Source organism: Theobroma umbraticum, unplaced genomic scaffold, assembly GCF_002168275.2.
Source record: "Theobroma umbraticum cultivar Fairchild unplaced genomic scaffold, ASM216827v3 scaffold_30.0, whole genome shotgun sequence".
Lineage (NCBI taxonomy): Eukaryota > Viridiplantae > Streptophyta > Magnoliopsida > Malvales > Malvaceae > Theobroma > Theobroma umbraticum.
Window position 1 is genome coordinate 9175008 of NW_018397254.1, and position 12764 is coordinate 9187771.

A 12764-nucleotide genomic window follows, 5' to 3' on the forward strand; every position below is an offset into this window, starting at 1 on the left:
CCTAATGATGATTGTTGCAAGTATGGTACCCAATTATCTGATGGGTATCATAGCTGGTGCTGGAATACAAGGCTTGATGATATTGGTTGGCGGATTCTTCCGTTTACCGGCTGATCTTCCCAAGCCAATTTTTAAGTATCCCCTATACTACATTGCTTTCCACAAGTATGCTTACCAGGGGTTGTTCAAGAATGAATTCGAAGGGTTGACATTTCCTAATGCTCAAGCCGGAGGGCCGCCCAGCTTAACAGGGGAAGAAATTCTGAAGAAGACATGGAATGTGGAAATGGCGTACTCTAAGTGGGTTGATCTTGCTATTTTGTTAGCAATGGTTGTTCTCTATCGATTTTTGTTCCTGATCATCATCAAGGCAACGGAGAAGGTTAAACCAATGATTGCAAAATTGAAGTCAGCGACTGTCAAGGAAAGAGTACAAGTCATGGTAAATCCATCTGCTACACCTCTTTATGAGGAGAACATGCAGCATGTAACTGTAAACTCGTAGCTAGCTAATGTCAATTGAAAATCTGTTATTATCATGAGTGTAAAAGAGAAGTCCTTGTTTAAAGGGATTGGAGTGTTTTATATATTAGTACCTCCTCCTCCCATTATTGTAAGTGGTTGATCTAGTGCAGGTAGCTTAATGACCATATCTTAACATTTTCCTGGACTCTTGAGATAGTTTGTAGGCTGCAGCAGTCATAATCTTATTCCTACAATTTTCGTTTTGAGAATTAAATAAAATCTATGTCTAATTACGACATGGATTCGGCAACTGGACAAGTTCCATATTCAAGTATATGATTATCCAACATAAGGCGTCAGACTCGAGAAAAACAGAAAAAGACACAGAACAGGGGAGATGGGGGCTTTTGCGAGTTGCACCAAGGATAAATGTTGGTGGAAGGAAAATGCTCAAATGAGGAGCCAAGAATTTTGCAGAGAAATCCTCAAAAAGACCACAGCATTTGCCTTTTGATGAATCAAAGACAAAAGATTTGGTTTGAGGGTTTATATCAATGAGCCTGTTGAAGGAGACATTCTTCTGGAACGTTAAAAGAACGTCTCCTGGATACATGTAAAAAGGGAAATACAACATATTTCTAGTGCTGCATCCCCAAAATCTGATGGCAATTGATTTATATTATATTGCAAACCAGGATTGCAACTACAAACAACTCCAATCAACTTCAATGAATTCATAATCTCATTATTAAACACTTGAAATCTCTAATTGCAACTAACCTCACCTTTATTCTTTATCAATTAGAAATAACAAATATTGGAAAAACAAGATATATTGGATACTAATTCCAATGAATATTAGTCCTAATTATCATCTCCTTCCTGTTAGTGTTTAAAATGAAAATAAAATAAAGTATTTATCACTCCTTTTTTTTTCTTTAAAAACTCTCTCTTTGCCATTCTTTTAACCTTTTTTTTATTCATAAATAAGATAATTAAAAATAAAATATATTTATCTGACGTGGCAAGAATAACGGTGAAATGTAAAAATCAGGAGGGAAGGAACTGCAATCCCTAGTAACACCGTAAAAGAAGAAAAGAAAAAAAATTAGAAGAAAGTACATTAGCTACTACCGCCTGCTTTCTTTGGATCCTAAATTTATTTTAATTCTTCAATCAATTCAATTGAAAAGAAGAGAGAGGATGGAAGGAGACGATGTAGACATGGCAGCCGCCGAATCCACTGAAACTGTAATTTTCCAGTTTTTTTTTATTTTTTTTGTTAAGGCTTTTCCTATTTGAATTTCATTAGGATCATGAAACCCTAATTTTGCAGGACCTGGATGACATGAAAAGAAGGCTAAAAGAGATGGAGGAAGAAGCCGCTGCTCTTCGTGAGATGCAAGCTAAGGTCGAGAAGGAGATGGGTTCCGTACAAGGTTTTGTCGGTTTTATTTTTTTCGCATTTTTTTTGGTCGAATGTGCTTATTGTTTTTCTCCTTGTTGTATGAGTTTAGGGTTTTTTTTTTTGGGTTTTTATTTGGTTGAATAAAACCATTTGATTGATCGACGCATTTTGGTTTTTCTTGCGGATTCTTGCTTTTGGTTTATAACGTGTGACATCTACCTAAATGATTGCAAAACCTATCTGACAATCCTTTCATTTGGTTTATTTCTGTTTTAGATACTGATAAAGATTTCGAATTCAAAGCAAATCCCTTTGGGGTTTTTAAGGTTCAAGTGCTAAATTTCAAAATGGCATTGTTTTATCCAATGATTAGCTGGAATGTTGATTCCAGTGTGTATCTGTATCATACAAGATGATTACCTTCTATTATCTTCCTTGGTTTTATTTGTAGTTGTATGCTCTTCTTTTTTAACAAAAAAAATTGTTGGATATAATTGAAGACAAGGGTATTAAGAGTCATTATCAATGTTTGTTTCTATGCAATTAGATCCTGCTGCTGCAGCTACATCTCAGGCAAATCGAGAGGAAGTAGATTCCCGGTCAGTCTTTGTGGGCAATGTGAGGCCTCTTTCCCTTGCTATTGCTTGCCTTTCTGTGTTCTCCAAAAAAAAAGTGTTAATATTGTTTGATTTTTTTTTTAATTTTCATTCTGGGGAGTTGATAGGGCAAGTTTGACTGTAATGCTGCAATATGATCCATTTAACCATTCTTACATGGTGGCAAAGAGTTTCTTTGTTGATTTTGTTGTTGTACGTTGGTTGAAGAAATTAGCATGTCATTTAGCTCTCTGTGTAGCTTATGGCTACTTATTAATAGATATTTCCCAGTAATGAAGGTGAATATATGCATTTGCATCATTAGAGGCGAGTTTCTTGCTTATAGCTATATTAGACTTGGAAGGGGGTTAAATAATTTGCCTTTGTAGTAGTAGGAAACTGATCAGGTTGAAACTTGTCATATGAGGTGCTCTAGGTATGATCAAATTTTATGAATAATAAAATTATTTAGATATCTCTTGCAAGTTCTTCTTCAAATTAATTAAGCCAGGATAAGAAATAGTGCTGGCATTCGAAACCAAATTTCACAGTTGAAATTAAAATCTAGTTCTAATTCAAACCAAGTCAACTAGTGATCCAGCTTCACCAGTATGTCTCTGGATACACTGGATTGAAGGCCACTTCCAGCAGCATCTTATTGGAAAATATTGGAGCCTCGATGAGTGATATTAGTGCAGGACATGCACCACATGCATGGAATGCCGCATTTCCTGACATGTTGGTTTGGAGTGGGAAAAACGAAAAATATATATTATTTTGAAAGTTACAATAAGTATTGAATGCGAGTTTGTTAGTTGTTTAAAGTTCACTGTACCAGCAATCTTTCCATTATCAACTTTTCTTCTGTTTTCGTAGTTGTATTGACCACTTTAAACATTAAATATTTGATGTTTCGGATAGGTTCTGCTTTCAGTTCTGGTACAAGATCTATTTTATGGAAAGAAAATGCGGAGGTAGAAAAATTAAGACATTGATGAAAATAAATGTTAAGATGTTATCTTTTCTATAAGATAACAGTTAAGTTGTCATACAAAGGTTTCTTGTGAAATTGGTATTTGGACTCTACTCAATTTCTTCTCTTTCTTGTAGAAGAAATTAATTGATTTTTTTCTTTAATTGTGGTTTTCCAACTGGGTTTGCCCTAGCTTGATCACATATGGGTTGACCTACCCATAAGCATTGACCTTCGTTTTTGACTTAGTGAACTGGGATTTATTACTTTCACGTGCTGTCCTCCTTACATTTATCAAGTTAATCCACTTCTAGGTTTGGGTTTAGCAACTATTGTAGGAGTGAGTGTATTGAAATCTGAAATTCAAGGGTTTTAGTAACATGCTGCTAACTAGGAGGGCCAGAATGTGGCAACCTGACTACATTCTATTTATGGCAAATTTAACTCATGTTGGATAGATCAATGGATTTAATTTGATAGATGCACATAAATGTTTTAGTTTAGCATACCTTCTTTTCTTTTTTCACCCCTCTCATGTAGAAATTCTGCAACTTGCTATCTTGTTTCACAAAGTGAGCATTTCCTGCATTTTTTTTAACGTAAAACTTGAGTGTGGAGGATGTTTTCTGTTTAGAATCCTTTGTTGACGTTACTTTTTACTACAATCGCAGGTGAAGCTCACTCTTCAAGTTTTCTGATTTAATAGTTGATGGATTGGGTGAAAATAGCTTGATATAAATATTCTTGAGCTAGAAAAACATATAGGCCATACCATATCAATTGGATTGGAGAGATAATAAAAATGAGAGTGTTAAAATCTTTTGGTCAACATTTTCAAGGAAATAAACCTTTGCATAAAAAGGGAAAAAAATCTGAAGGGGTCAAACAAGAAGAAAAAAATTAAAAATGAAATGCCAGTAAAAGCAATAATTTTGCAAAAAGCTTCAAATTGGCATTACTTGAAATAGCAGGAAAGAGCAATATTTAGGTATTACCTTTGTAAAAAAATGTTGTGTTGGTTTAACTCAATTACATGGCCGGGATGGATGGAGAAACAAAATTTGATTCAAGATTCCTGAAAATCGCTCTCAAATCAGTTGAAAGAATGTGCTTTGAAGAGTAAAGACTAGCGGTGGGTATTTGCTGTTTTATTTGCAAATCAGAGCGCTGCTTTGGCTGGTGGTCAATGCTCGAGGAATTTCTAGGTGTCTTACTTCTTATGGTGAGGGGTCTTTGATCTCTTTTTATTTCATAACTTTGGACAAATAGGGATTGCTGAATTTTTTCCAGTACATCTATTACTTTTTATGTCTTGAACTACACCAACTCACCCCCCCCCCCCCCCCCCCCAAAAAAAAAAATGAAACCAGCAAAAGAAAAGAAATATGAGATGAAGGTTTTGCTTTTCTACCTTCTTCCAGTCCTTTACTGTTAAAAGCTAGCTTTCTAGAGATGTCTCTGGCATCAAATTAGTTTATTCTAGGATGCAATTATAATTAGTATAATCTACCTATGTTTACTCAGGTTATTGTAATAGACCATTAATCAAGTTTTGGCTGTGTCTGTCCATAATTCTTTCTCTGTGACCTGTTACTTGAAATGATTTTAAGAAGCCCGACTTATTATAGCACTGTTATCTGCTGAGCTTCTTGATATGGTTTATCACAGTTGTATATATAAATGCGTCATTTATCCTGAGACCCTATTAGTCTTTTTATGCGTCTTTCATTTCTTGTGTTTAGCCATATTTAAATATGTTAGAATTAGAGGTATGAAGTGGCGCCAAAGCAGGTCCTAACCTAGCTCAGAACTGGGTCGGTCGTGTGGTTTGCTTGTTTCATTGTGGGCCAAAAGAAGTATCACTGGATTCTCCAAATTTGAAGTAGATCAAGGACATAAATGCTAATTGCTGGAGAAGATTTTAACCCTTTGCTTCTTTAGTTTGGCTCTTTAATTAGAACCACGTGAGTGTACTGGCCACTTGAACTAAGACCTGGTCTTCGTTCAGGCTGGTCTAACCTTTCTTAACAAGGTGTTTAGTAAGTAGATGGTTGCTGCACAAATGACCTTGTTTGCTGTTTGTCTTTGTCTTGCTATAACAATGACTGCCACTTGTTTCTTTTTTTTTCTCTAATCCTGTTGTGCATTATTTAGTATTTATTAAACATTCTGAGACTGCAGGTGGATTATTCATGTACACCTGAAGAAGTTCAACAGCATTTCCAGTCTTGTGGGACTGTAAATAGGGTTACTATTCGTACTGACAAGTATGGCCAGCCAAAGGGTTATGCTTATGTGGAGTTCCTTGAAGCTGAGGCTGTTCAAGAGGCTCTTCTTCTGAATGAATCTGAACTACATGGCAGGCAATTGAAGGTAAAAGGAAATGCAACTCCTTTGCTTTTTCCTCTTTTTCTTTTAGAAGAAGAAAACATTGTGGCAGCTTTTCATTCACCATGAAAAATAGCAAATAGACTTGGGTTTTTTATTTTGAAACTTCCATTTCTTAAACTATATAAATGCGATGTGCTCTCTTGGTATCTATGTAGGTTACTGCTAAGCGGACCAATATACCTGGGATGAAACAATATCGTCCACGTCGGTCCAACCCTTTTATGCGACCTAGGGGTCCGTTTATGGCTCCTTATTTCTTTGCTCCTTATGGATATGGGTATGTCTTGCTGCTGTGGTTTTCTCATGTTGACTTGGGATTACCTTGTCATATCTCAATAAATTATTTTATTCCTGTTTTCAGTTTTTGCAACCTCAACAAAGGATGAAAAGCTTTATTGTGTGTATTGCAGGAAGGTTCCAAGGTTGAGAATGGCAACACGTTACAGCCCCTACTTCTAAATACATGGACCATACTAGTAGTTCCAAATACCTTTTGTATCTGCTTCGCTGGAGTTATATTTTTGGAAAGATTATGAGGGGTTTGTTTCATTTTCCATCAATTTGGTTGATGTGCCAAAACTATGCAAGAATTGTGGTCTAGCTTTCTGGGTGAACTATGCAACTCTGTTCCTTGGACTGCCATGTTGCTTCACCTAAATTAATGTTTTTCAATTATGCTGAGCTGCTCTTTCTGCCATGTGATTTTTTTTTCTTAATTTTTTTATTGGTACTTGGTTTCTTAAGAATTTAATTATCAGCAGTCTATTGGGCGTTAAAAACCAGAAGCTAATTTAGAAATTTGGATAAATACGTGCATCTGCAACGCCTTGAGAGGAGTCAAATGTTAGCACATCAACAGCCACATGTAGTTTAGTTTCGAGAGTAGGCATTGCCGGCTGCTATGCTTCTAGTCTGGTTGTTTGATTCAAGGACCCTCTTTTGCTTTGCCATTTATGCATGTTGGGCTTGGAGAACTAAATTATTTAGATAAAATATTACCCATTTTAAGTTTTAATCAAAAATATAAATTAGTTTATTAGTTTTTGAAATAGATATTTCATTCTAAAAAAAATATGTTCAACTGAACATATAAGTTCAGTTGTTAGTTAATCGTTGATATTTTAGTTAGTTGAATCACCTGATAATATTTAAATGATAATTTTATTATTATTAATTTTAAAAATTATTATTATGTTATAAATATTTTTGTCAATATTCATTTATGTTAACTATATTTAGATTTGATGTAAATTAAGATTTAATCTATCTAATCTCTAAGTACTATCTTTATTTTGTAAATTTTATTAAGATAAGGGGTTATTTGTATATAAATAAGCTCTTTCAGTTCATTTGTAAATACATAAGATTTCCCCAAATACTTTCTTTGTTCTCTTTAATTATTCTTTCAAGTTATCTTCATTTGTTTTTTGAAGTTATTTTTCATAATACGTTATCAGCACAATTCTCTAATCTTTCATTCTCAAGCTTCACAAAGTCAAAGTTCAATTTTTCTTCAAGTAATTTTTGTCTATTGTCACTTCCTTGTTTTGTTCAAATTTTACCAATTTATAATAAGTCAATTTTTAATTTTATATTAGTTGTTTTTCATTAGTCAATTTATTGTTTTGCTTGCCAATTACGATATATTGTGTAATATTAACATTTTTATTTTTCTTTTGAGCTATCACAATATTAAATCTTACAAAACTTGAATTAGTGGCTCTTGATATTACTGGCAAAAAATATCTATCTTGGATTCTAGATGTTGAAATCTATTCAGATGCTATAGGTCTTCGAGACACAATCAAAAGAGAAAATAAAGCATCCAATCAGGATAAAGTAAAAATAATGATTTTCCTTCGCCACCATTTTCATGAATGATTAAAAATTGAGTATCTCATAATAAAAGATCCAGTCGATCTTTAAAAAAGTCTAACAGAAAGATGTAACTACCAGAAAATAGTAATTCTACCAACAGCTAGTTATGATTGGATGTATTTGCGATTGCAAGATTTTAAACTGTGAGTGAGTATAACTCAGCATTATATAGAATTAGTTCTAAACTGAAATTGTGTGAAGAAAAGATGACTGATATTGATTTGTTAAAAAAAATATTTTTTATATATCACGCCTTCAATGTGCTCCTACAGTAGCAATCTTGTGAAAAAGACTTTAAGAAATACTTTGAACTGATTTCATGTCTCCTTGTGGCTGAGAAAAACAATGAGCTATTGATGAAAAATTATGAATCTCGCCTAACTGGTTCTGCTCCATTCCTTGATGTGAATGCGACATTATTAGAAATTTTGATCATGGTCATAATTGTGGATGTGGAAAAGGTCGTCATTTTTATCGCAATCGTGATAGTTACACAAATTATTATTCTAATAATAAGAATACCCACTAGAAGTGGATGAATATTTAAGAGATACAAAAAAAAAAACAAAGGCAGACAAAGCAAAAAGAATATAGAAAATGTTTGTTATCGATGTAGCATGAAAGACCATTAGTCACGTACCTATCATACATCAAAACATCTTATTGAACTTCACCAAGTATCACTAAAAGATAAAGGAAAAAATATCGAAACAAATTTTATTGAAAATGATAGCCAAGTCGATATAACATACTTGGATGTTGCTGATTTTTTTACCCACATTGAAGGACAAATTAATCATTTGATTAGTTATGGAAATCTCAATAATGAAATTTCTTAAATTATTTGTTGATGTGTTTTAATACAACTCTATTAGGAACTAGATATGTTTAGTATAATTCTATTAAGAAGTTAATGTGTTTTAATATGTCTATTAGGAAATTTTTTTGTATTTTAATAGCAAAGTTTATATTTAATGTTCTCTTATATAAGTTTCTTACTATATATGTTTTATTTTATTGAAAAAAATATGGATATTCATCTAGTTAGATCTAAAATCAATGATGAAGATATATGTCTAATAGATAGTGTTACAACGCACACTGTATTTAAAGACAAGAAATATTCTTCTCACTTGACAATGGAAGAAGCTAATGCCAATACAAGATTAATTGAAGACTCTGGAAGAACTAATATTTTACTACTTAGAGGAACAAAGTTTATAATAAAAGATGCATTATTTCTTACTAGGCTTTAAAGAAACTTATTAAGTTTTAAAAATATTCGTTTGAATGGATATCATATTGAGATAATGAATGAAAAACACTGAATATCTTTATATTACATCTATTATATTAGATAAAAAGCATGTATTGGAAAAATTACCCGCTTTGTCTTCTAGAATGTGTTACACAAAAATTAAAATGATTGAAACTTATGTTATAGTAAACCAGAAGTTTATCGATAATTTAATATTTGACATGACCGTTTAGGCTATCCTAGATCAATAATAATACAAAAATTATTAAAAATTTATGTAGTCATTCATTGAAAAACCAGAAATTTTTTTAATCTAATGAATCACCATGTGTTGCATGCTCTCAAGGTAAATTAATTATAAGGCCATCACCAACTAAAGTTGGGATTGAATCCCTAATATTTTTGGAACATATTCAAGGCAATATATATAGACCTATACATCCATCATGTGGATTATTCAGATATTTTATAGTTTTAATCGATGCATCAACAAAATGGTCACTTGTGTGGTTATTATCAACTCGCAATTTGGCATTTGCAAGATTACTTGCACAAATGATTTGTTTGCAAATACATTTTTTTGATTATGCAATCAAGACAATTCATTTTGACAATGCTAATGAATTTATGTCTCAAGCTTTTAATGAATATTGTATGCCTATTGGAATAAATGTTGAACAATGTGTTAGTCATGTTCATACATAAAATGGTCTAATAGAATCGTTTGTCAAACATCTTAAACTAATTGCAAGGCCATTATTTATGAAATCCAAACTCTCAATTTCTTCTTAGGGACATGCCATTTTGCATGCAACAACACTTGTACATATCAGGCCAATGAGTTATCATAATTCTCTCCTATACAATTGGTTTATAGTCAGAAACTAAATATTTTCATCTAAAAATTTTTGGATGTGTGGAATATGTTGCAATTACCCCACCACAACGTACAAAGATGGATCCTTAAAAGAAGTTAGGAATATATGTTAGATATGAATCTCTATGTATAATTAAATATCTAGAACCCTCAACAGTAGATTTATTCATTGCAAGGTTTGCTGATTGTCATTTTGATGAAATAATTTTTCTAACATTAAGGAGAAAATAAGTAGCTGGAAAGGAAATATCTTGAAATACATTATCATTATCTAGTTTTGATCATTGCACAAATCAATATGAACAAGAAGTTTAAAAGATAATTCATTTGCAAAATATAGAAAATCAGTTACCAAACGCATTTACTGACCTAAAAAATGTAACTAAATTTCATATACCAATTACAAATGCTCCAATCAGAATTGATGTAGGAAAATTGCTATTGCTAATGCATCTAAGACACGCTAGAAGCGTGGAAAGATAAAAATCTTTAAAAATGAAAAGAAGTAAATATTCAAGTTGGTTAAGAAAAGGAAACAAAAACTCTAGAAGAAGCTCCTAACATAATTTCAAAAAAAAATCAGGTACTTAAAATTAGTAAAAATAAAGAGATTTCAATAAATTATGTCGTGATGGGAAAAAAGATGGAACTAAAATGAAATAAACATCGAAAATATTTTTGCATACAATGTAGCGTTCAATATTATGAAAGAAAATGAAGATCTTGAACCTATATCTGTTGAAGAATGTAGACATAGAAATGATTTGTCAATGTAGAAAGACGTAATCAAAGTGGAACTAAATTCACTTGCAAAACGTGAAGTTTCTGGACATGTAGTCCATACGTCAAATGGCATAAAACCAGTGAGATATAAATGGATATTTGTGCGGCAACAAAATGAAAAAGATGAGATTGTGAGATCTAAAGTAGGACTTATCGTACAAGGTTTTGTCCAAAAATATGGTATTGATTGTGAAAAAGCATATTCTCCTGTGATGGATGCAATTACATTTCGATATTTATTTAGTTTGGTAATACATGAAAAACTTGAAATGCGTTTGATGGATGTAGTTATAGCCTATATATATAGCTCACTTGAAGATGATATTTATATGAAAATTCCTGAAGGATTTAAGTTGCTTGAAGCATAAATTTTGATTCTTGGGAGATTTATTTGATCAAATTAAATAAATTTTTATATGGATTAAAACAATCCAAATGCATGTAGTATAATCATCTGAACGAATATTTGTCAAAAAAAGGCTATAAAAATGATCCTATATGCCCATGTGTTTTTATAAAAGGATTCGTGTCTGAATTTGTGATAATTACTGTTTATGTTGATGATCTAAACATTATTGGAACTCCTGAAAAGTTATCAAAAGCTATGGATTACTTAAAGAAAGAACTTGAGATGAAAAACCTTGAAAAAACAAAGTCTTGTTTGGGTCTTTAGATTGAAACACTTGACAAATAAAATTTTTATCCATCAATCTAATTATATAGCGAAAGTACTAAAATAATTTTATATGGATAAAGTATATCCATTGAGTTCACCAATAGTTGTAAGATCATTAGATGTGAAAAAAAACTATTTTCGACCTCGTGAGGATAATGAAGAACTTCTTGATCCTAAAATGCTATATCTTAGTGCAATTAGTTTACTAATGTATCTTGCTAGCAATACACGATCTGATATATCGTTTGCTGTGAATTTATTAGCAAGATATAGTTTGATATCTTCGAGGAATAATAGATATAGGCTTATATTATTTAAATGCATTAAAATCATATTTAATTAGTTATGCAGATGCAAGATATTTACCAAATCCACATAAAACTCGATCCCAAACAGATTACGAATTCACATATGGAGGTACAGCTATTTCATGGTATTTTATAAAACAAATTATAGTTGCTACTTCTTCTAACCATGCAGAACTTTTAACAATTCATGTAGCAAGTCATAAATGTGTCTAGTTAAGTTTTGTAACTCAACATATTCGAGAAACGTGTGATTTGTTAACTAAGAAAAAAATTCCAACAACATTATACGAGGATAATACTGCTTGCATAACACAATTAAAGCAAAGATACATTAAAGGCGATCGAACAAAACATATTTCATCAAAATTCTTCTTCATTCATGATGTCCTAGAAAAAGATGATATTAGTGTTCAACAAATTTGTTCAAGTAACAATCTACAAATTTGTTTATTAAAGCCCTTCCTACTGCAGTATTCGAAAAGTTGGTATAAAAGATCGAAATGCGCCGTTTTAAAATTTTTAAATAATATAGTTGTTAGGGGAGTAAAATACGCACTATACTTTTTTTCTTCATCAAGGTCGTTCCCACTGAGTTTTTCTTAATAAGGTTTTTAATGAGACAATATTTTATAAGTGTATTCTTAACAAAAATTATATACTTTTTTTCCTTCACATGAATTTTTTTTTGATGAGGTTTTCCTCTTGTAAGGTTAACGAGGTATATTCTTAATATAATAAATATTCAAATGGGAATGCTATGAATATTTTTGTGAATATCTTTTTATATTATCTATATTTAGATTTAATGTAAATTAGATTGGATTAGAATTTAATCCATCTAATCTCTAAGCAATATCTTCATCTTGTAAATTTTATCAAGATAAAGGAGTTATTTGCCTATAAATAAGCACTTTTAGTTCATTTATAAATACACACCTCAATAAGATCTCTTCTCTCTCTCTAAATACTTTCTTTCTTCTCTTTAAATATTTTTTCAAGTTATCTTTATTTATTTTTTTAAGTTATTTTTCATAACGTATTATACAATTTTATTAATTATTATTATTATATTTTTTTGAAAAAAAAAAGAGAACACCGATGCTCCTAAAGCTCTTTTTTTATTTTTTAAAAAATATAATAATAATTTTTTA

General features: G+C 31.6%; 2 protein-coding genes across 2 annotated transcripts in view; both read left to right on the forward strand.

The window, feature by feature from the left end:
* The window catches only part of LOC110428934 (ABC transporter G family member 1-like), a 4179-nt gene extending 3507 nt beyond the window's left edge, over window positions 1-672 (forward strand). The window contains exon 8 of the mRNA XM_021444859.2: window positions 1-672. This exon is cut by the window's left edge and continues 203 nt beyond it. Coding sequence (XP_021300534.1) covers window positions 1-505 — 505 coding nt within the window. The 3' untranslated portion in view covers window positions 506-672.
* An 860-nt stretch (window positions 673-1532) lies between these two features.
* Window positions 1533-6530, forward strand: LOC110424002 (polyadenylate-binding protein 3-like). Its single transcript, XM_021438462.2, has 6 exons — window positions 1533-1716; window positions 1802-1904; window positions 2421-2491; window positions 5624-5815; window positions 5989-6110; window positions 6244-6530. The coding sequence occupies exons 1-6, from the start codon at window positions 1669-1671 to the stop codon at window positions 6290-6292; spliced, it is 585 nt and encodes a 194-aa protein (XP_021294137.1). The 5' UTR covers window positions 1533-1668; the 3' UTR covers window positions 6293-6530.
* The last annotated feature ends 6234 nt before the right edge of the window (window positions 6531-12764 follow it).